At 36.1% G+C, this 25,685-nt stretch overlaps 2 protein-coding genes across 4 annotated transcripts in view; one reads left to right on the forward strand and one right to left on the reverse strand.

The window, feature by feature from the left end:
• The window catches only part of SCYL2 (SCY1 like pseudokinase 2), a 37,058-nt gene extending 15,735 nt beyond the window's left edge, over positions 1 to 21,323 (reverse strand). For 2 of the 3 annotated variants that reach the window (XR_004842851.1, XM_009645590.2), the window contains exons 1-8: positions 21,123 to 21,323; positions 13,054 to 13,211; positions 8,563 to 8,707; positions 7,820 to 7,969; positions 6,963 to 7,184; positions 6,031 to 6,147; positions 3,673 to 3,798; positions 2,038 to 2,214 (exon numbers count right to left, since the gene is read on the reverse strand). Coding sequence is in view for 1 of the 3 variants with exons in the window: in XM_009645590.2 (XP_009643885.1) it covers positions 2,038 to 2,214; positions 3,673 to 3,798; positions 6,031 to 6,147; positions 6,963 to 7,184; positions 7,820 to 7,969; positions 8,563 to 8,707; positions 13,054 to 13,211; positions 21,123 to 21,299 (1,272 nt within the window). In the remaining 2 variants the exon portion in view is untranslated. The remainder of the gene's footprint in view (positions 1 to 2,037; positions 2,215 to 3,672; positions 3,799 to 6,030; positions 6,148 to 6,962; positions 7,185 to 7,819; positions 7,970 to 8,562; positions 8,708 to 13,053; positions 13,212 to 21,122) is intronic. The other variant, XR_004842852.1, reaches the window with a different exon arrangement.
• Positions 21,324 to 25,511: 4,188 nt separating this feature from the next.
• Positions 25,512 to 25,685, forward strand: part of DEPDC4 (DEP domain containing 4) — a 14,995-nt gene continuing 14,821 nt past the window's right edge. Inside the window, exon 1 of the mRNA XM_035900994.1 lies at positions 25,512 to 25,542. Coding sequence (XP_035756887.1) covers positions 25,512 to 25,542 — 31 coding nt within the window. The remainder of the gene's footprint in view (positions 25,543 to 25,685) is intronic.

The following is a 25,685-nucleotide window of genomic DNA, read 5'->3' on the forward strand; positions in this document are numbered from 1 at the left end:
GAAATTTAGAGCACATCATATGCTAACCCTGTATGGATTCCCTTAGATATAAATTTAGGGTTTGTATACACTGGGAATCATAGAATCATTTAGGTTGGAAAAGACCTTTAAGATCATGAAGTCCAACTGTTAACGTAGCACTGCCAAGTCCACCCTTAAATCATGTCCCTAAGCACCATGTGTACATGTCTTTTAAATACCTCCAGGGATGAAGCTATGTCAGAGTAAGCTAGGATGTTAATTTACAGCACACCTGTTACTCCAGGCTAACTCCAAGAGTATGATATGAATGAGTAGTTTAACTAAATATTCCATTTTCATATTACAAATTCCCTCTTACAAAGACATTGTGAACCCTGGATAAAAATTTCTTCATACTGAATTCCAACAGCTTCCCTATGATACATTCACTTCCTAACACAAGTATGCTACGAAAGCCAAGCAACAGGCCCCTCATACTAAAACATCTTGAGAGAGCATTTGGAAGAAACACTGGCAGGTTCCCCATCCACCCCTCTCCATGAGTTACAAACACACAGGAACTGGATGTTTTTGTCTTGCACAGACAGTCAGACGTGGAATTCTGTCCTCTGGCACTCTGAACCTTTATATTTTTTTCCTGAATTCCTGGTACATTAACTTAGAAAACCTGTCCTAGATAACTTAAACAGACTTTGCCATACTAGAAAGATCACAGAAATAATAGTGGAATAAGCCATCTAGTACTCAGCATGCATTAAAAATGTCAACACAAGAATTTAATATACAGTATCTACAAAGCTACAGAAAAACTTTGCAAAGCTCACTCTTTATGAGCTGACCCCAAGTCTGTATTTTGCTTCCCTCATTTCTCAAGAAATAAAACAACTTTTGTGCCCATTACGGCCCAGATATAACTTTGAGACAAACTTTTTGCAGTGAGGATTGTCTCACAAATCTGATGTTAAAGGTAGCAAAACACAGTATTACCTTTTAGGATGAAACAGCACAAGTAAGATGTTCGCTGGCTTTTGGTCAGTTAGATGTTAAATTTTTTCAAGACAACAACAAAGCTAACATAAAGCCTCAGTGTACCAAAAGTAAACGGCTTTAAGTAGTTCTAACTTTCTGAGGTATTCTCAGTTACACAAATACCTGCTTCCCCCCCCTTCACAGTATAATAAGAGTTCTCTGATCCAGTTTTTCTGAAACCCAGAAATAAAAGGTCTACTTGTTCATTCCTATGTTTATCTTGCCCTTTAAGTGCTCTGGAGAGAAATAATAGCATCCAGCAGTAAAACAAAGTGAGCTAGAAGAAATGTGTAGCTGTCTTTTCTCTGTGGAGGCACAATGCCTAACTTAGTGACAGAATTCTCAGGAATCATCACGCACTTAGTGTTGACAATAGGATGCAAATGTTTTGCTCCTTTACAGTAATAATAATGTCTTACTGCTGTTATGCATGTAAGCAACAGATTAAGAGCGTACTTTACTTACACATTTATCAAATCAAACAAAACAAATTTCACAAATTTGTGCACAGCTCTCAAATAAACACTATTTTATTATCATCAATAAACAGCACTGTTAAGAGGGTGTCAAAGTTACAACTTTTCTACCCCATGATCCCAGTGTCAGCAATCTGGATAAAAGAAAAAAAAATCATAGGTTCAGCTACTCTTAGAGTATGTGCAAGTACATATACTGTACAACCCTGCTCAGACTGGTTAGATGAGTGATAAAATGCTTACAAATATACCTTCTACAACCAACCAAAAATAAGAATTGAGTGGTAAGTTAAATGCTTCTTTTTCTGCTAATCTAATCTCATCTATAAATGCAAATATACCCTCAGAAAATCCATCTAAAAAAGCAGGGGTAGAGGCTTTGTGAATTTCCTGGAAAAAATCTGTTTCGTATGAATCAAGACTGACTGCCTGGACAACTACAGAGCAGGTTGGGCAATCTGTATGAAAAGGGAAATAGAACAATTAGTCATTTATCAGGGACAACAAAAACCCAAAGAGAAAAATTGTAATCTGAACAATATTAACATACCTGTATTGGTTCTTGCTGCTTAAAGACAGGACCAAGATCAGGCAGAATGAGCCTGATATATTCTTCTTTGGTACATTCTTCAGCAATCAGAAGAACGTTAGGTAAGACAAAGGGTACCATATCAGGATTCACAAATTCAGAAGTCAAGCAAGGCAAAATTCGCTGAATTATAACACGCTAAAAGAAAAAAAAAAAAAAACCAAGCATGCATCACATTGTGCTGCATTGCAGTAAGTTACTATTGTGCCAAATTGACAGCTTCTGTATTAACTTTGTATTTACAAAAAAGCAGACAAACAATTTTCAGGTTTGAGCTCTTTCTTTTCACAGTATACTCTAGCTAATTTATACTGTGCTACTTTGCTTACTTTTCTCTGTTTGCACTCAAAACATAACTGGAGATTATAACAACTGTGAAGGTCAACAAAAAGTAACTAAGTGTACAGAAAACAGGACTTTCAGCTACGTACATGAATTATGAAAACCTTACCCTATATGCTTTCTTTAAAAAGACCCTAAAAAGAGCCCCTTCAAATAATCAGTTTTTCAGTACCATATCACTCACTGAACAAACACATAATTCTACTATGCATCCCTGTAAAACTCCAGGTACATTGCCTAAACGGGATTCTACTGACGAAATAGGTATTTACACTGTGGATATGCCTACTGCAGAGTTAGGCATCCTTAAATGCTTTTAAAGTCAATAAAGAGAAATACACAGTTCAATGGCACAGTCTCTTCCCTCATAAAATATACTTTCAAGACAGAAAAAAAAAAAAATTAATGCCCTAAAGATGATTAGGTCAGTCAATGGCTGTCTAAAGTTAGGTGAAATATGTCCCATCTATTTCCAAATTCAAAGCATCAATAATTTGGATCAAAGGAAAAAACTACTGAATTAAAAAGAAGAGAGTATTAAACATGAAGTCTGAATTTTGCACTGCATAGTGCAAAACAGAATTAAAAATAAAGAAATTTAACACAATGGGTGAGAAGCTCAGTTATTCTATTATGTATTAAACTAATGCTATTTTTCTATCACATAAGGATTATGCTTTATATAAATTTAAGAATACCACAAAAGGAAAACGAGTGAGTCTAGAGATCGTGTCTAACACTACACAGAAGAAATCTGTAATGACAGACATTTGACTTTGAGGTTTCTGGGCACTGCTAGTACAAGCAATCACTTAGTCTGTTGAGAGAAGGAAGCTTTGCATCATTCAACATTAAAAGTACTGCCTTGCTATGAAAAAACTTGAAGCAATCTTACTAGGAGAAAAGGTGGCGAGATGACTTCAAAGAGCTATGATAGCATCTGGAAACAAAGGTAAAGCCTTGTAAATGGAGGGAAGACAACTCCCTTTCAAAGTGGGATGAACTACAGGAGGACATGCAAATGAAGATTCCTTACACTGATAGCACAATTTGCCATTTTTTATTCATAGCTAAGGAGTATTTCCACACCAATTATTTTCTAATCTCCCCTTCTTTCCTACTACTCTACTCTGACAGTCTCATGACAGTCTATTATGGTACAATGCTCCATAAAGTCCAGCATTCTAAGATTCAGAATGTTAGCAGATGTTCACCTATTTTTAAACTCACTATTTCAAAACATCATTCACATACCTTAGGTAGTTTTGGCAGAACCTTTGGTAGCCCTTTAAAAAATTGTGATTTCTGAAGGTTATCCCTTTGAAATAACGAATCAAAATACTGAAGCGTCATTGCTCCTACATCATCGAAGAATGGTATCTAAAAATAAGATTAAAAGCTTGTGATCTGGAGGGGGACAACACTGACACTGTTACAAAGATTCCAAAATATAATCATCTATTTACTTGTTCAATGCACTATAGCAAACCTTTACAATGACGTGCCTGCAACTAACAATTAAAAGTACATTTTTTACATACTTTAGTACAATATTCACAGATAAAGGTTGATTATTAAGAATGAATTTTCCTATCATTTTAAAGAAACCCATGCATGTCATGTATCTAAGTTAACTACGTTTTGTCTACAAAAAATGGAATGAAAATTAAAAACGTAGATCAAAAGTTCTAGGAATAATTACGCTATTTAATATTACAACAAAGTATTACCTACTAGGCCATCCAGATCTGGCTACCTCCCCTAGAAACTTCTAATGAATCAATAAGCATTTATATGCAATAAATATGTAATTATATAAATTTCTCTCCAATGTTCAGACTCACTTGTAAATCCTGTCCACTATATTTCTCACATGATCTCCTACGTTTGGATGACTTCAGCAAAGAGGGCACAGGCTTTCTTAAGTATTGTCTGACAATGTACATGCATAGACCAGGCTTATAAAGATGGCACCAACAAAATACCAGGGGGTCTCATCTGTAGCCAATGTGTATCGTATTAATACTGGTAGAGCTGCTGCATCATTAATGAAAGACTGGTAAAAATGCCTGATGATAACAAGATTGTTTTATATAAAAATCCATCCCCAAATATTCAGCTTTCAGTTAGCAGATGAACAAAAAGAGTAGAAGAGTGTCTATCCCAGACCTACACAGACTCTTCATATGAAAAGTTCTGCATTCCAAACCTTGCATGGGTAAGATTTCTCCTTCCTGCTAACTCTCAGTTTTAGGGAGGGATATATCAAACCTCACAGGCTTGCAACAGTTAAAGACAAAGCATGGTCTCTCAGACTATTTAGACACAATTTCAGTTGAAAACTTTGTGCAAAAAGAAGGGATATAAAAACATTTAAAGAAGCTCTGCTGTAAGTCAGAAAGAAAAGCCAGTAAGAGTAGGGCAATAAAGAAAAAAAGAATCAGAAAAGCATATTGGAGTAGGGCAATACAGAAGAAAAGAATCTGTCAGCAGAGAACTCAAGCTAGTCTGTACTGTGGACTTAAATTCTGTCTTCTAGATCACACACCAAAAGGTATATGATAGTGGAATTCTACACAGGTCAACACAAACTAGTTAAAACTAGCAAGGTAAATTTGCCCGTGTCAAGCTCCATTTTAGCTCATGTCATGCTGGCCATAACAAACTGCTTTTAGAACTAAAGCTCTAGTATCTCTACCCTACAATTCAGTCTGCAGTGAAGACATAGTAAAAGAGACTTAACATCTTTATAAAACCATACTGCTTAATACAACCATTTACAGATTTCTTGTAGTCCTTCAGCTAAGTGTGTTGATACCTGAGTAGTATTTGCCAATTTCCTCACTTCCCATCTTTCAGCATATATGTTGGCAGAACCATTACCTGCTCCCCCTCCCTTCTTCACTCACTATTTCTTCCAACTGTTAAGACACTGATTGCTCTCTCTGCATACAATCTTATATGACAGGAAAAGAAGAAAATTGTTTAGCTAAGCAAGTCTATAAGCAGGACCCTGAAAGGCTATCAGATATGAGAAAATAGAGTATAAGACAAAGGAAGAATCATGCTTTCAGAATCTACTTTCAGATAGGAAAGCAAAAGAACAGTTTGTCAAGTTAAAACCTGAATTATCCTACCTGCAATTAATTTTTGCTTTATTGTGGCAAGTAAGCTCTGAATATATTTTAAGCTATTCTGCTGCATATTTAAGAACACACCAACAATCATAAGCCAAAAGTTAATCCTTACATTTATTGCCCTTTATCATTTTATGGCTTTAAAATCCTTCCAATACAGTTTTAAAGACTGAATTGTATAAAAACATAGCATAGAAAATACTTCCAACTGTGTTGGAAAGCAACAAAGTAGTATTGCATTGAATGATTATTCTAAATTCTGTCTCAGCACCCATTTCTTCCATATTAACAAAGGTCAGCATAAGGACAACTTTTGACATCAACTGACATCATTATTTCCAAAACAGTTAAAAAATATTTAACATTTCAACTAAAATGATTAACAGGAAAACACTTTAAAATAGCTCTATTGTTTCTACAAATCAAGCACTATCTTCCTTCTTTCTTATGGCTACTGTATTTTCCATGCACTGACCTTAGTCATTTGATCTGCGTCTGGTCTGACTGCTGGAGCTACATTTAAAAGTAGCTTTACATGTTCACGCACCTCCTCTGGTATATTCTGGAGAGTACTGGAGCTTAAACGGCTCAGCTGCATAAGTGATTTAAGCACATGCACCATGAAGTCAGAAAATCCTGCATATAACTATTTTCAATATACATCGTCCTCTTGATGGTTTCTCTACCCACACTTTTGATATCCCTCCCTTCTCCCCTTTTATAACCCATTTGCTTCTGATCCCTCATAGTCTTATTCTGTCTCCCAACAGCCTACCTGCTGTTGGGTCACATTCCCCTATTTCCAACTTCTCATTGTGTTCAGTATTTTTAAACAGATACATGTTATTATCTAAGGTGTTGCCTACACACATTAAAACACAGTACACACAACTAAGGCAATGGGCACCCGAAGAAGTTAACGACAAAGGAAACTTGCATATAAGCGTACATTATGTCAGCTGATTCTGGTAACTGACTTCTGTTAACATTCATAGTCCACAAAGAACATGAAATAGCTGATAGCTATATGGATACTAATTGCAATGTCAAGTGATCAAATTACTTTTAAACTCAGCCATCTTCAATGGTCCTACAGTTCACCCCAACAGGTAAAGTACTGATTCCACAAGACCAGCATTCAACAGATTTATAGAGAAATCAGGTGAAAAATGAAATTTGTAGTTTATAAAGTTGGTATATGTAACCTTCTCTACACATATTTTTAGCTCCCATATTTAGCTATGATTCTTTTTTCTTGTTACAAAGATGGCACACAAGGTAAGACACCATTATCAGATTGTTTATGTTGGAGCACTGGTATTGTGTTCTAAATATTTAAATCTATTTTAAAACAGTAACTTTTCCATTATGAATATTAATGAACAATATCACAAATAGAACAAATACCTGATCCAGCTGTCTACTGAAGCTTTTATAAATATCCTGCTTGTTGACCTCAAAAATTGGTTTCCCTTTATTAAACACTGCATACATAACAGCTCCTAGCGAGTACATGTCACTGGCTGTCTCACAGCTCACAGAGAGAATATATTCTGGTGCCAGATATTCAGGATTTGGAAGACACAAGGACGGCAAGTTTGGATCCCATTCCTTACAAGGGAACTTTGGCTACAAGAGAAGTAAAAGAAAGTACATTTATTAGGGATTTTTAAAGAACATTAAGGGATTTTAAAGAACATTTAAGCAAGAAACCTCAAGCAGCAAAAAAATCAATTATGAATGAAACAGAGAGAGAGAAAGCAAAACTGTTAAGAATCTGTGTCTGTAACTTAAGTGATTAGCTGATACAGTTAAGTCTGAATATTAGAATTAGGAAGTGTAACGTAAAATCAAAGCGCTGCTGTAAGAGGGAAACATGAGCTATGATGGGAATTCATTTTAGGAGGTAGCAACCAGGCACTGAGTAGATGCATCAGACTAAATTAGGTATCTTTGCATGTCAACCAACACGCAGGTGAGCAGAAGTGGCACAGGCTTCAGCCCCTGAAACCATTACTAGTTGGCTTCAGCCTCTGAAATCATCACTAGTCTACTTTGACTCCACTGAGCCAACTCAGACTCTTTTTCTGTGATGACCAAAGGCATCACTTCAATCCAGACCATACGTTCAAACTTCCTGCCAACAAAATACAGAGGTGAATATTAAATAAGTGATTCTGGACTGAAAAGAAAGGTCATAAAACTGGTTTCAGACAAAGATCTGAATTTGAAATTTAACGATGATAAATACAAAGATCTATTACCTCTTGTTCAGATGGATTTGTTGACTGGATACAAAAATCGAAGCCCATAATTTTCCATGCTCCACTCTTATTCAAAATTATATTTTCAGGAGTAATATTCCCATGGACCATTTTCACACTGCTATGCAAAAATGACAAGCCTTCAGAAACCTGTTAATAAAAGATTATTATTTCAGGTTAAATATTTCCCCAAATATCCTGTAAGACATTTACAAAAATTCTGTTCCTGTAGTCACAGTTACATTGATAAGTTAAGTAAGAAACAATTTTTCAGCACTATTTTAGGCTATGTCTTAAAAATTATGTATGAAGGAAATTAAACACAGATGGGCAATCAGCAGATGAGGTTACGAATGCCAATTAACTATCACAGCAAAAGAACAAAAATGCTTTTCAAAGTTGATCAACACATTCACCAAATAAAACCTGGGAACTACTGTTCCTCCATAGAAGGTAAAGAAAAGATTCACATAAGGGTGAGAGAGATGTAGCACATTCATATGGAAAATAAAAATGAATTTGATTTAATATTTTCCATGTCAGAATAAGCAAAACCAGTAGCTACTTAGAGCCTCCAGTGTTCATCCTCTCTTATACTCACAGTTATAAGGGCACTATCACCTCTCATTTCCCAATTATTTGATTTACTATAGGCAGACAAAAATTTGGCAGTTTATTAACTTCATAAAACAATCGTTAATACTAAAAGCACATGAAAATTATAAGGACAACCTGTGTCATACCTGAAGCAAACCATATTTGGTCTCCACATCATAAAGTTTGTATTCTTTAATGTCAGATGGTAAAGGAGAAGGTAGGTTGTCCCAGCTGCCAAGAACGTTAGCTAAACTTGCACAGACTGGTTCTGTACAAAATGCCAAGCAATCTCTATAGAGGAAATACATAAAAACATTTCTTGTAAATAAATGTAATAAATCTCTGGAATGCAAATAAAGAACCATACAGACATCATATTATACATTACTGGAGCACTTGGTGTTACCTAAAAATATGTCATAGCTCAGCTTTTGAATCATTGTAAGTAATATTATACTAGAGAAATACATAAATATCTGAGTATTCAAAAAATATTTGCATATAGGTATCAGCTTAAATTATTCTCTAACATTCACATACATCACTAATGATGCACACAATGATTTATTACAAAGTTTTAACAAACAATGCTTTTCTTGTCCTGATCCAGAAAAATCAAACAAATAATTCTTACTATTATTAAAACTTCTAAAATCACCCTTTTAGCTGTGCCTGGAATAGATATGTCCTGACCACTTAATGTGGTCAAACAATGATCAGAAACAAAATTAATACAATGTAACGTAGCACTTGAATATTCTCTTACTTTGCAAATGAAGAGAAAAGAAGAGGTGCGAACACAAATACGCTTACTGTATGAACTTCGGTTTGCATGTAAAGTAACTGTTTTCTAAATTATTTTATCCACTGTTTTCTTCATTAAAACCTACAGGTCTTGTTTATGCATTTTTGTGTTAACAGTATTTGAAAAGCACAGGTAAGCAAACTTTTGCACATACACTCCAGCACCTCAATGTCTTTCTCATAGTGAGGGGCCCAAAACTGAACACAGCATTCAAGGCGCAGCCTCACCAGTGCCAAGTACAGAGAAAGAACCACTTCCCTAGTTCCGCTGGCCACACCATTTCTGATACAAGTCAGGATGCTGTTGGTTGTCTTGGCCACCTGGGCACACTGCTGGCTCATATTCAGCCACCTGCTGACCAGCACCCCCCCAGGTCCTTTTCCACCAGGCAGCTACACTCTTCCTGCCCAGAGAAGTGGTGGACTCCCAATCCCTGGAGGTATTTAAAAGATGTGTAGATGGGACATTAAAAGATGTGGCATTTAGGGACATGATTTAGTGGTGGATTTGTCACTGTTAGGTTTACTGTTGGACTCAATGATCTTAAAGGTCTGTTCCAACCTAAATGATTCTATGGTTCTATGAAATTACTGGTTGTAACACTGTGCTTCAAAATTTCAAATTTCAAAGTCCTGAAAACAATGTGTCTCTCATGTAACATAAACATAGTCATTCTTTATATCCATATTCTTCACACTGGTTTGCATAGCACTAGAGGCCATGGACAATCATTGCACCTCACTTCTAAATTGTTTTAAAGTTTTTTTGGAGAAAGCATTGCTTGAATGGTAGCACACATACCTGGTTTAAGGATGAATAATTCATGGGAACACTAAATACTGCACCACTACAAATAGAGAAAACTGAGACCGAGTAACAGTAATAAAGATACAATTTTTTTAATAATAAAGTTACAGGCAAGAAGACAGAAGCCTAACTTTTTGTTCTTTCCTTAAAAATATCACAGAAGACACAATGTCTCACCATGAATCTACTACACAGCTTTTATGTATCTCAACAATTAACAAGCTTGCTCTTTGAAGTAAAATAAGGCTGACCAAACATGCAAACCTCTTATTACTCATCCAGATTTTAATTTTACTTCAGTTTTATCTACTGCCTTTCTGAAGGAAAAACAGCTGAAAATTAAAATACATTGATTCATAAGTGTCAGTCAACCTGATAGAACTTCTTTGCTTGGTTTCCTCCCTTACTATTCTGTTAACGCCATCCCCTTCATGTTTCCATTAACACAACTAGGGCTATAAAACTCATTTCTGTAGTAATCACAAAGAAGAATCAGAGCACAGAAAGACAGAAGTCCTTAATTTTTAATCTGACTTCAACTTTACCATGGAGCTTATACATTTAGTTATGGTTAAGGAATAGACAATAGAAAATACCTAGGGAACAGTTATTCAGTGGTTTTCATAACATAAACTCTCTGATTGCTGTTGTTTTGAGGGAATGAAAAGATAGCTTTTTTTTTTTACTTTAGGAGCTAATTAAATAAGGACCCAAACCAGAGTAACAGCAGGATGGGGCAAATCTAATTAAAGCAACTGAATATTGCAGAAGCTGATGTCTGCCATACAGTGCAGCTTCTTTAACAGTTCCCTGAATAATCTCAAAATGAAATTCAAAGTAACACAATAAAAAGAAAACAAGTTAAAAATAACAGTGATGGCCAAAAATGCATATGCTTTGGGAAAAACTGCAACAGATGGAATGTCTAGTAATTTAAGTATCTGGGACTCTTCACACTACTACTATTTTTAATGAGTAGTAATGACATTATGAGTGGACTTATAATATGGCTTTTTTTATCTTTTTCTCCAATAACAAGTTAAATATAGAGTAACATTGGTCATCTGTGCTGCTACTGGAATTCAAGACCAGTTGTAAGTAAATATCTTTTATTTCTATAGTATAATAGTTATTCATTATACAAATGAATGTAAAAATGATGTATACATCATAATATATATAACAAATATATTAAATATAATTGTATTGAATACTAATAATTTGGAGTAGAAATATTCTATTAATAGTGGAAAAGCTACCTACACACTAGGATCAGAAAGATATGGCCTTTCTTTCTGTATCTACTTCAGCTGTTCAGGTACACCAAGTATCCCTTTGCCCCCCAAGGGAGGAATAAAGGGTGACTTGCAAGCAGTTCAACACAACTGCATATTACTTTGGAGACATTAAAAAAAAGACCAGCTACAGTCTAGCCAGGAGGAGTCCCCGACAGATTTCTTCAAGAATAAGCACTCTGGAAAGAACTGCAATTCTAAAGAAATCTTACAGCATGCCAGCACAAGGTCACACACACAAATATTCTAAGCAAACTTTTATTTTATGAACCCCTTCGAAAAACCAGTTACATCAGTTTCCAACATAGCAAACAACCAGATGGGTTTTGTGCTGCTGGTGTTTCTACCAGTAGCTGAGTGCACGGAGTATGGAAAGAAAAACCGGAGCAAAGCACAGGGCATTGCTAAAAACTCACGAACGAGAACTCTGACATAACTACACTGTTAATTCTACTTCAAAAGACTTAAATTCTTCACAAGAACACCACCAAAGCTTTCCTAGCACTCCAAGGTATGAATGTTAGCTTTTTCTTCTGAAGTGCAGAATTCAGAGAAAAAATTATTACAAATGCAGTTGCTGAGTCAATTGAAATACTGTGACAACTTTAGGAAGAAGCCTGGGATATACTCTGGGATTCACTTGCATGCATTATGACTGGGATGACCCTAGGCCCTTTAGCATGTAATAGTTCATTTACTGTTGTAGAATACTGAGAGCTGTCTTCGATTACCTAATTAATCTTCCTTAGGCTTTTGTGAGGGACATTCTGAACCACAGGGGCAATGACAGCTTTGAATACTTGTTAATGCAAAGTGTGTTTAGTACTAGAGGAAGGATATATATATGAATATGCAAGTGTCATTTAATCCAAGGAATCTTTCCCAAAGTAGGCATCACAAAGATGAAGAAGCATTCCTTACAGTATTGTCAGCTCCTAGAAGCCAGTACATTTGAAAAAATGCAAGTTAATAGACACAATCCAAAATATGGAAGTTTGAAAGGTAATGTACACAAATCTTTATTAGGCCACCATTTAGAAAAAATAGTTTGAAAAAAAACCCTCCAAAACCTTCATGATCTTCCTCAGTAGAATCAGCATCAGTTTTCTATTTTAACAAAAAACCTTCACTTTGTTAGATTTTAGTGTGCTGTTATCACTACAGTTGAACAATAGATCTGTAAGACTAACCCATTACTGTTCCTAGTGACCAACCTTACATAAATCAAATAAGCACTACAAAAACACACCGAATTTTGACTCCCTCAATTGGCATTTGAGGACCTTTTAAACACATATGTGGCGACAACACACACAATTTACCAAAAAGCTCCAATCTCACATGCACTAAGTACAGACATCTCATAAATGGAATAAATGTATGAACAAACTTTTGAAAGAAAATAATTTTTAAGAGAGTTCTTTAAAAGTGAAATTATTTGAACTATCACATTTTCATGCTGTAAGGGTCGTATGTAGCGTTATAGCTGGAACTGGACTAAGACCATGCAACAGATTATTAATTAGCTTCACTAGATTCACACCAGAATTGCATCCTGTGGCTTGGCGGGGGGGGAAACCCTCTGAGAGTGGGGTGAACACCATTCTCACATAAGTAAATACAGTAAACTGGAATCTCATCAGATGTATGCCTTGAATGTTCCAGATATTTTATGTCCAATAACAAAACAATGATTAAGAAAGTCTGTTTGCAATTTTACTACAGCTTACCTAGATTCTTCCAATGGATGTTGAACAGTAAGTAGCCGAGGGTGTCGAAGCCTGGTTAGCTGTTGAACACCTCGTTTTAAAGAATCAATAATTTGATCCTTTTCAAATTTTTGATACTTGTCTATTAGCTTCTTATCAAAGACAAAAACAGCCACTTCCTAGAAATAAGCAACAAAATTCACTTGGTAGATAACACAGCTAAAAACCAAGCCTACACACAATTACATGCACACACACACACATTTTTTGAATCAACAGTACAAGCTCATCAATGCAGTAATTATTTCAATGTATGTGTATGTATATATACATAATTTCCTTACTTTATCCCAGTCATAATCACACAGGTTACTGTATATAACTTCTGGAATATATATTTCAAGAGTTAAGGTACTACTGCTCCTTAACTTACAAATGGATATATGTAAACTATAACCACTATCTGCATAATGACAAAGCAGCAGATCCACAGGACAGAAATCAGCTTGATTTTAAGTAGATGAAAGCATTTACATCAACTATGAACAATTAAAATATTCTGAGCATATATGCATTCATTAGGCATTAAATATATCAAGTGGTGACTCGTTAAACCAGACCCTGACTCAGCGTTCTGCTCCAAACCAGTACAATGTAGATTAAACTCGACATCATGAAAGATAATTTATAGTCACAATAATCACTTAATCTGATCAGGCCATTCACAGGATAAAACATTAAGAAATTTTTTAATGCTTAAACATGTAAAAAGAAATCCCAGAAATGTGGTAGATGTTAAAACCAGAGAAAATAGTTCTTCCAACTAACCTCTGCAAATGGAGTGGGAGAAAATTAAGAAATGTATATGAAACTTTGAAATTACAGAGGTGGATGTGAAATAAAAAATTAGATTACAACACCATCTTGGAAGGCATTAGAGAGAAATAAATCAATTGAAGAAAAAAGGAATTTAAAACTTTATCATGAAACAGAGACTTTCTTATTCTCCTGTAACAGCATTACGAATAATAATAATAAAGGTTAGAAACCAGTAGAAAATAGTATGAAAATACAGTTTTCAGTCCCAAAAGGAAGTCTATGCTCTTGCACTGCACATTTTATAACCACTATTCTAATTAAAATCTCACAGGAACAGTTACATTATTGATTTAAAAAAAAAACCCAAACTTGTAGAAATAGGCTATATAAAAAAAGGAATTCAGTCCAATACACAAAAATTGGTTTGCGTTTTTTAGCTGGCAGCTGTTTCATTAAGCCATTAGCAGGTGAACATCTATAACTAATTCAACTAAGCACACTTTTCCTGCTTCTATCCATACCAGCTCCATGCTTCAACTCTTAAGTGTGATGGATCAAACATTAACATTGACACAAGGCAGGAAGGAACCAATGACAGGGGATGGAAGACATACACCATACCCACTCTTTGAAAAATACACATTATCCAGTACAAAGTGTGAATGTATTGAGCAGTATGTGACCAACAGCAAAATTTCAAACTAATACAGCACTTCTGAAAGCACTAATGATGAGTAAAAATAAACAGAAAATGAATATTTAGATCAGATAGTATAGGACGTCAGCAATGGTTTGAATATTTTATAATGGCTACAAATATGTTCTATTGGTGCTTGCTGCAATCCTGCATGGTTTGTTTGAAGTTTGATGTAACTTTTACATATCCAAAATTTGCTCACATGTAAGTATATACACAAAACTGTAGTATTCTAGGTATGAAAATCATTGCTATCACATCAATTTTGTAGATGTAGTTACTGTGGAGTGTGAAGAATCAAAATAATTTCAGCTGTGTGACAACTTGCTTTCAACACTTTCATTTTCATGTAACATCTGATACAAGAAGAAAGCATACAGACATCTCTGCTCATGGACACTAAAATGCTAAATGTATTCTGATATTAATAATTCAAAATATTCAAATATTCAAATTTTTGAAATTCAATTCCATAATCAGCATTGATTTTCATATCCAGAATTCCATATCAACAATATAGTATCTTAACCCCTATAAATCACCAGTTATTATGGTACAGAAGAATGAAGAGATAGCCAAGTCATGGGCCATAGAACACACTCTCAATGCACAAAAATTACTGAAACCACATAGTATGCTTAGAAACGTTTAAAAGTGTTCATGGTTTTATGCTGCATGAACCAAATAACACTGTCAAATTTTGGCTATGAACACATTATTTCTGTTTTTCCTTTTCTGTTTTACAAGAATATTCAACCCCAAAAAGGAGGGCTACTGACTGTAGCCGATTGATAGGAATTCCATTTCCTGTACCTACGTTCATGGAAAATTACTGAGATGAAAGCCTGCAAAGGCTTACATAGTTACTACTTCTCTCCACAGAAAGCTCTAGGGGAGTTTCCACTTTGGTTTCCTTATTTCATAGGTTTGAAGGAAGAGTAGCTTCCTCCTGCAGATGACTACTTGTTATCTAATTCTGCAGTTGTGTCGTAATTCCAACTTTATGATATAAAAATAAATTTAACATAAAAAAGCTAAAATATATTAAAAAACCCCCACTCTCCACAAAGTGAAAAAGTAGAGACGAAACAACCCTTATCTTTAACGACACAAATTTTCATTTCTTATGTGATAGGAAGTATACACACCTTGCTTAACGTGCTCTTGTCTCAACACAGTATACTGTTAACGCTACTGCCTGGGTTAGAAAGTATGGACAAGTAAGTAAGGGATTAGACTGGCTGCTCAAGAGATCTAAGTTTAAATCTCAGTCCTGAGCTAGTTTGCATCTTTTGTCTCACCTCCCACATGTTTAAGCTAAGTGCTTTACTTCAAAGTGGTTAGGTAAAACCCAGTGATGACATTGAGACAGTTGTGTGTTATGATTTGTACCATGTAAATATTTGCCAGGGTGAAGACCTTCAAGAAAACATTTGTTGTTACGGCCAAGAATTCAGATTTTTTAACATGAATCACTGAAAAGATCAGTTTCTAAGTTCTACAAGGCCTTTGCCAAGGAATTAAATGTCACCTGTGCAAACAGGAGTAAGTATTGTCCACAACATGCAGGAGACAGGACATGGTTTAATCAGGCTATAACCATATCAACTCTTCTAGAACACTTTTAGACACTGAACAGAAAAGTGTGTACCAGTTCTCTTTGATTGTGCTTGTGTATTTCAAGGGAATCCTGTTGACCATTGTCTCAAAGACCTGGTATTCACTAATATATCCCTTCACAAAGGTTTTACATCCTTGTAGTTTTAATCACCAAATGCCCTGATTTCCTTTTCCCAACTTCTTTGGCCAGTTTTCCTTTGTATGGGGTCTGGCTGAGATGGAGCTAACTTTCTGCACAGGTTCCCATACTACGCTGTGTTTTAGATTGGTGGCTAAACCAGTGTTGATAACACAACAATGTTTTGGCTGTTTCTCAAGGCTTTCCCTTTTTTTCCACTCTGCCCCCACAGTGAGCAGGAGATTGGGATGGAACATCCCAGGACAACTAACCCGAACTGGCCAAAGCACTATTCCACATCATATAATATCATGCTCAGTGATAAAAACTATGGTAGAGCAAGAAAGACGGAGTTTTGGCTTCCGAAGTGCCTGTTGTTTGGAGGCTAGCTGAGCATCAGTCTGCCTGTGGGACGTGGTGAGCAATTTCATTTGCTTTGCTTGGTTTTTTCCCCTCTTCTTTCACCTATTAAACCATCTGGGTCTTGACCTACGAGTTTTCATGCTTTTCTTCTTCCTATTTTCTGTCCCCATCTTGCTCAGGTGAGGAAGTGAGTGAGTAGCTGTGTGGGTGCTTGGTTGCTGGTCAGGGTCAACCCACCACATCCTCCAAATCCATTTGCAATCCTGCATTCCTTATGCAGTTTGAAACACACGCTGACAGTTTAAAAGACATGTCCTTATTTACCCATGTAAATACCTTATAAATCAAAGAGAATGCAAAAATCCTGTTCCTATCTTAGCCAATACAACAGCCAACAAAAAAAAAAGGGGGGGGGGGGGGGGGATGTGGGCACTAGTAGGGAGGAGTCATGCTATCATTCTGACAGCTCACTATGTGGAAAGTGAGTCTGGAAGAGAACAGGGATGGCCTGCTGCTCTTGCAACAAATGTGCCCTGGTTACTAATAAGCGTAAAATACTAAGACCGCAAAGCATCCCACCTGAGAGAAAGAACCTGAAAGAACCTGATTCCAAGAGATTACTTGGAAGAGTTTATACAGTGCTTTTTAAATGGCAGCAGAGAGAGAGAGAAAAATAATTCTCAGATCTTAAGAAAGCAGGTAGTCAAAATTAAAAGCAAGTTCTACTCTGTTCCCATGCAAGGAAAAAGAAGTACTGCTTATGTCCATCAACAAAGGCCATGAACAAGGGAAAGAATATAAATAGTACACCTAACCTTGATGCTTCTTGGGAAGCTGCGCCTCATCACTTCCATTCTAGCTGCTGATGTACTCTGCCCCTAACCAGGAAAAGGCAACCAGGCAACCAAGGCATGCCACACTTTCTCTCCTGCCCCCAAGAGGAAGGCAAGAATTGAGAAACACACTGGGTCTGTGTGTCGAAAGAGATGCAAACAAAACTAGAAAGCATTTCTAAATTAAAGACTAAAAGCTGTGGAAATGTAATGATAATAGAATATCAACACCTCTTCCTATTCATCTCATTGCATACTGAGAAAGCATATTAAAAATACCTGTAAAACATTCAAGCACTGTAGTGATGAATGCTATAGAAATTCAATTCTTTTTTCAATGACACTTTGAATAGTGTGGAGTAATAATGCCAGAGACTAGCCACAGAACAATAAGGAAGAAAAAAAAAACCCACACAATATTTAATAACTACAGTTCACTATCTATCCTGTGAACTGAATGATGTAGTGCTCTCGTGGAAAAAAAAATCACGTGATCATGTTAAAGACTAAGTCATGAACATAAAAGCAAAAAAAATTTTAAGGTAGCAGACAGGGTACTTGATTTTAGAAACTTTATGTTTGTTTTCCCTTTGATTTTTATTCTCTATTTTACCCATATGCACTCTGGCATTTTTTTAATGAATAATCAATGTAACTCAATATGCAAACACATGATGTTTTACCAAAGCCTCCCACTGTGCAAAGCAAAATAAACTCTGAACTAAAATACTGGAAAGCATTCCAGTATTACTCTGGTCTTTTGCCAGAAAAATATTTTCCTGAAGCTTTTGCAGGTTTTATTTTTAGAAGTTTGCTGGTGTTTTTTTATAACCCTACTTTCCCATCAGTTTGTTTCAGTCATAAGGTATATAACTATTTCAGTTTTAAAATGAATTAGCCTTTGAAGTTTGAATAGTAGGAAGCCGAAACAACAGAAAGCTGACTTAGTACCATTAATGTATTTAGTACTACCACAGTAAAAGTTAAACATAGCTACAGTAGTCTTGAAGTGCAAACCATTATCTCCTTAATTCTGCTTGTTTTTATGACTGAGCTGCCAACAAGAACATTAAGTGACCTTACCCTATTTCTTTATGATCACACTTTCTAAGCAGAAAGAAAAAGTGCCATATTATGCCAGAAAAAAATTAGATAAGTGCATAAAGACTAAAGTTAACAAATCCAAGATGAGCAGAAGTATATACTGTAAAATTAGCAACATGCTACTTCATGTATACACGTTTAACCAGAAAGATTCATAAATCTTTCAAAAGAACAGCAGCAAATCAGCTGTCAAATAGCACCAGACAAACATATGCACACAGGTAAGTAATTTCCTCACATTCTCTTAGGTTGTTATTCAGTCTCCTACAAAGTAAGCAAGAAAAGACAAGACACAATAAAAAAAAATGTAAACATTCAAAAATGCAGGAAAACCAGCAAGGCAGGAATCAGGCGGAACTCTGAAAAGAGGAATAAAATCATACACGTCTACTGTCACCAGAGATGGAATATTTTTAACTGTCCACTGACTTAAAATATGAACCAAATTAATCCATGTTTTAAATCTTAACTTCATCTGACCAACTTCTGTAAGACTACTGACTTCTATTTGTCCTGAGAACAAACATTTCTGATCAGCTCTCTCTGTAATGCCAAAACTCCAAATTTAGCCATTTTATCTGGCTACAATGACTTAAATTATTACTTGTGTTGTTGTAAAGTGACAACAACATGGGCAATTAATCCCTTACATTCTGCTTGTCTGATCACCATACACATTTACTGTAAAAAAGCTAAGTGCTTGTAGCTTCAAATTAGATATACACACTTGCAATACAGGAAATCATCTGTGCATCACTTCACAACAGTGACTGCTACCACTTGGAAAATGCCAGCAAGCCACTTCCATATTGCCCAGCCAACATTCAAAAGGTACATGCAAGAAAAATTAAAAATAATATTAAAGAACAGATATACTGCAATACAATACAACATAAATTGTTTGTATTGCTGTGTAGTTTTATTTTGCAACGGCAAACTGAATGTTGACATGATGTTACCTAACTGGCAATATTAATAATGAATGGAAATTGCATGTCAAATCACCAGCCAACTAAAATTCCCTGCGGTACAACTGCTGCTGTATTTTTAATGACTAATGATGGGATACAAATGTATAGATGTTAGTCAGGGTTTACAGAGATACTGCAGAATCACATGTGGTAACACCTGAACTAAAACTCTGCAAAATCAGTGGTCAGAATACCCATTCAAGGCTTGAAAAACATGATTGACAGGAAGCAAGTAACATACACTCTGTTAATCAGGTAGTGAAAGAAACTTGCTACAACCTTCCAGGCCCTCAAAGCTACACCTGCTCAAATGCTTACTGGGCACAGAGATTGAATAAAACCTTTCAAAATTACCATACTTGCAATGTTGTCACTCCTTTGTATAGTCAACTAAGACCAAAAAAAACCCCAATTCATACATGTGGCAAATTCAGTAAATAATAGATGTACACAGTCCTGCAACAGCTAGCCAGAGGCTTGAGAACATGGCAAAAGTACCCGCCTAACATTTTTCAGATTCTGTCACAGTCAGATCACACATTCTCCACAGATTATTTATTCTGCATAACATAATTCTGCTGTATTTCCTACCGTTTATTTTCCTACTATCTAACAGATTGTATATACGCTTTCCAAAGTTATTCCTTTGTGTCCATTTGTTTTCTTTGGTACATCTGTAGCAAGCTGATTCATTGTCACTGATTTTAAGTGACTTCACATCAGTTCAGCATCAAGTTTAACTGAAGGCCATAACTTACTAACTCGTCTATTTACTCACTGAAAAATCTATTTCCTCTCCAAGTTTGAAAAAAAAGACATTTCACATTTCTCCAGTACAACAAAATAATTTTCTATAACAGCAGTCTTAAACTCTGTTTCTAGCAAACCTTCTTCCAAAGTCACAATCCCACTTTTATTTATACATGTGACTTCAAGTGAGTCAAAAGTTTATACACTAGTGCTCTAAACCCTAATACTTTATGGAAACTAAAAGGGAACAACACTGATATGAAAGCAGCACAGGGAAGGCACAACTCTCATCCTCCACAACCTCCTCCTCTGTCCCATGCCTTCCTGTTACTGTATCTCGTGATTTAACATTTCCCTCCATTTCTGTATGGCAGCTGAGCAAAAAACTACAGTCTCTTTTGCTGCAAAAAAATGATGGCATACTTCACTATTATTTTAAACTGAAAAAACCCCAGCACCGCTGCCAAAAAAAGCACAAGCTACAACAAATTGGGGAACTGATCCATGTTAAAACAAACTTCTTCCTTCTTGTCAGATCAGTTTTAATTCAGATTAATTCTTGATCTTAGACTCAAACTGTATGCTGTGATTGCACAACCACTTCTTCGTCCAGCAGTGAAGGCTTAAAGCAACTATTACGTATGTAGCTGAGAATATTATATTTAAATAGTGTTGAGTTCTTTGTTTCGTTTTACTTAAAGTACTACCCTTAGCATTAGTCTGCCCAGTTGGATTTTGTTTTTAAATGCCACTTACCAGCTGCTACCTATCAGTACTTAATGCTTATAAACTTAGGTCCTTACTTGACAACCCACCTGTTTTGTTGATTTTTTAGTTCCATTAAATATCTTCCAAGCAAGCCCATTACCACCACTGGCAATATGTCGGCCAACGTCAAATTCCCTGGTAACAGGATTTCCCATGACCGCACTGGTGACATCGGCCGTTACCTTTGTAACGGTACTCTTCAATTTATTCAGCATGGACTCCATTGTCTCAACTGTACACCAATGTATTATCCTACAAAGACAAGAAAAAAAAGCTTCACAGTCCTTTCACAATTTCTATTAATATAAGACACATATTGAAAACTATAGCATTAAAGGACATCTAACCAAGGATGCAGTAGGAAGTAGGAATGACCCACAAAAAGGATACTGAGATATGACTTCCAGGGCTTTGCAGGTATACATATTCACACTGCATACACACATCTGTGCACACATGCCTGGGGATTATATGCCATTGCTTCTACTCCTCCTCCAAAACTTCTGAATCTGTTGATCATTCTTCCTTAGATCTAACAAAGCAATTAAGGACTGAGAAATTCAACTATTTCTTGAAAACAGGTGATTAAATAAAGCAGAGAATCTATAAACTGCTCCCATGAAGGAAAGGTTCACACCTTGTATATCAATATCAACCAACAAAGAGAACCAAATCTGAAGGAAACCAGGCTCCTTTAATTCCAGTGCTCATGGAACTACACATTTTCTTAAGGGAAGGATTGCTGAAGATCCCAGACCAGCAAAAGAATAGACAATTAAAAAATGTGTTCTTTCCTATGCTGTGCCTATCAAAATACAAGCTCAAAATTCAGTATTTTACCAATCAGATTGCTGGCATTACTATTTGTAGGACCTAAGTAGTAATGAGCTGATCAGCTGCTGCAGAGGAAGGAAAGAAGACACCATCTATTTATGCTTTCTTTTAACAAAACTGTACAAGGAAGTTTTTTATACCACCCTCAAACTTAAGAGCTAAAAGACTGTGGCAGCTTACAATTTAGTTAATCTTCCCCAGTAGTGAGTACTTCCAGTTTCCCAAGTTGTCATAACTGGTGCCAAAAAATCTGACTTGTCTAATCTGCCAGATAGAAGTTCTGAAGCCTATGTCCCATTTACACAATTGTCTCTCTGATAATGGATACACAAGAAAGAGTGAAGGCAGAAAAGAAACAGTGGAAAAAAAAGTAGTAGACATTCATCTTCCGTATCGGTGTGAGCAAAGATGGAGAGAGAATGCAAGAAATTATTTCCTGGAATCAGTATTATGTGGGACATTCAAAAGCAACATTTAAGGATATCTCTTCATACTCTCTTTCAAATAAGGTGTAAAGAGTACAAATTTCTTCATCCTATAGTAAAATAAACCTAAGATAGCACATCAGCAAATGTGGTGAAACCTGCAGAAATACTATTTTCATTTATTGCTTTATTTGCCCTATACTTAACTCATTGGCATATAATTTGTGTAAAACTACTTCTTGGAAAAATAGAGAACGTCATTCTTACTCAAATGGAAGAGACAAGATTCTGTTGTGATAAGGAAGATGTTTGCCAAGTCATGGGAACAAGAACAAAGGAAGCTGAAGGCACTCACAAATAATCCAGTGAGCACTGGGAAAAATCAACTCCAACGTCCTTCTGATCAGATGTCAGGTGCTTGCTTGTACAAATTAAAGCTTTACTGTATACATCTGTAAGGCAATGTTCTGGTCTACACAGATAATGTGGCATCTATTAATATATGCATTTACACCACAGCTTTTTCCACATTCAAGACACAGGTGGAGTTTGTTTCCTTTCCACAGCTCCTTAGTCTCACAAAACCTGTAGCAACTTATTTTTGACACCTGTATACCTCAGTCAAACTTCACTGAAATCAACCACACTAAAGCTATTTGGACATGCACACCTTTTCCCCTTGGTACTATAGATCTGATTTCATTAGAAATCGGGACAAATAATCTGATTAGTATTAAATTGGGAAGGTAGACTGGTTTTCTAGAAGAGGTAATAAATGTACTAAACAAAACCAGACTAGGAGTTGTAAGAAAATATATTACAATAAAGAAAGGCATCCAGCTGCACAGATCTTGATCTTGTAAATACTCAACTTTAAAATCAGAAATTGTAGTTATGGCTTCAACGGGACTACTTAGGAGCAGAACCAGATATGACTACAAGCATCTTCAGAGTGGAGTCAGTCTTAATTATAGAGACCGTGAGTTTTAGATATGAGAAGCTGAGTCTGAATACAATGAGATAATCTTAATTATGTTCTTGCTTTGGTATGTATTAAGTGTTTTGAGAAAACATAACTGGAAATAAATTATGGAAACATAGAATTCCTTTATTAAGTGACTTTATTACAGTATGTGACATTTTATTACAATATATTAATTTTACTTTATGAGTTATGCTACATAAAAATGCATGCAATTCCTAACTGTGCAGCCCAAGACCAAACAGCTATTAGACATTAGCTAACATCCCTGTATAAAGGAACTTTTCATTAACCTGATAAATAGGTAGAAACAAGGATCATGGAATATTCTAAATAGGAGCTATAAGTATGTCTGGCTCTCAGAGATTTTATTCTGCAGCTATTCCATGGGGCAAACTCTGTATGTTAAAGGACTATAAAATCAATCCTAATGAATTTAAGATAACCACAAATCTAATTTATTTGGTTTTAAATCTCGTGCTTTTTGCATTGTTTCATTCACCACCAGCCATCAAACCTTCTCTAGTATCAATGCAACACAGTCTTGTGTTACAACTCTCAAATCTAAAGAGACACGTTGCAAAAGTAATTGTGGAGATATTATGAAGAAAATGCATGTGCATGCATGTTCAAATTCCTTTGTATAAATCTGAAAGGGAGCTTCTCTACACAGGTGGTGCAAAATTGATGTAGTATTAAATCAGAAGTGCCCTCTGCTGTGGGTGAGAGACTAACTGCAGTGAGAAGCCTGGAAAAGCGACTAGGTGAGAATGTTAACAGCATTCCAGTGTCTGAAGGGTTAGGATTTAAAAAGCAAGCCTGGTAGGCCCTGTCCAACCTGTTCCTCTCCAGCTTGACAGTATGCAAACTACTGTTTAATTTAGCTACTGAGTAAGGAGTACTGAGGAACTTATTACTCAATAAGCAGGTTGGGTTTAAAGTTTATGTTCATCTAACACTGTAAATCTGTAGAAATCCTCATGTCAACGTTTGGACTGTAATCTAAAATAGCGTATTCTGCTTTATGAAAATTATTGTTATTACCAGCTCCAGTAGAAACTCAATATATGTCAACAGGAACAATGTACCCAGAAAATCCATGCCAAAAAAAATGTATCTATTTTGGCTAGGATCTATAATACCACAAACCATGATGATTTAGCCTTATCTGAAATATGCAACTTTAGTTCTAAACTGTACAAAACCCGGTTTGTTCAGTTCTTTTAAGACTGAACTAGTATTTATAGAAAAATTAACAACCACGGGACAATAAAGAATGTCAGTGACCCACAATGAAACTTTCAAGCTGAAAGGTAATAAATGAGAAAAGTACAAGGTCTTAAGAGTAACAGTGTTCAGACAAGCAACACAGGACATGCAATAAATCTTTAAGGACTTTGATTTCTTCCTATTTTAATTCCATGGGTAATATTAATGCTACTGATAGAAGTCCATGAAACCTGGAACTAATCCTAAAAAGAAGTCCGGATGGTCAATGTGTTGTTTTCATGAATTCCCCTCACAATCGATAATGGTCTTTCTGCTGATGTACATCAGCAACAATATGTCAGCATGATGACGACCTAATCAGCTGGCAAGGTAGTAAGCAACAGCCAACACAGCAATAAGAAATGAGGCAAAATGTTCAAAATATTGAAATAAAGGTAAATCCAAAACAAAGATTCCTCACCATTCTTTAATTCTCACTCATGTAAAACAACTGCATGATTTAAAACTATTAATTTATCCTTGAACTAATTCATAGCTTCATCTGATGTATGGACACGGGTGTACCCTGTACAGCAGGGCATCATACACTCTGCCTGTATTTTGACCTATAACAAGCTGGGATTCCCCGTTGTGAACCAAGGCAGCAGGCAGATGCATGGGTTCTTCACGCCACCCAACCCAAACTTCCATCCTATCCATCTGACCCAAACAACGATGAGTTCACAGAATAAACAGGTTGTAGAACAACGGGGTCTCACCAAACAGAAGGAAAAAAAAAATAGTTCAGGCACAACCAAACTTTTGCATGTGTTACAAAAACCACACGAGGATCAAATGCAATGATGCACTGTGCACGATGTAGCTGCCCCTCAGAGCAAGTCACCTTCATGATTTTTATTCAGTATTTTGGTACTGAGCTGCAGCTGAAAGCCTACCAAAAACTCACGGAACGAGATCCACGCAGGATGTCGCCTGCTGACAGCAGAAACCTAACCTGTATGCTGCACAAACCCCTGGATTGCCTCTTGCGGGCCAGTCCTCCCGGGCACTGTTATTTACAGCGAGACCGGACTCGCACCGCTCCGCCGAGAAACCCCCGCCAGCGGCGCCCAGGGGACGCCCCGCTGCCCGCTGCCCGA

Source organism: Egretta garzetta, unplaced genomic scaffold (assembly GCF_000687185.1).
Source record: "Egretta garzetta isolate BGI_Z169 unplaced genomic scaffold, ASM68718v1 scaffold38, whole genome shotgun sequence".
Classification (NCBI taxonomy): Eukaryota; Metazoa; Chordata; class Aves; order Pelecaniformes; family Ardeidae; genus Egretta; species Egretta garzetta.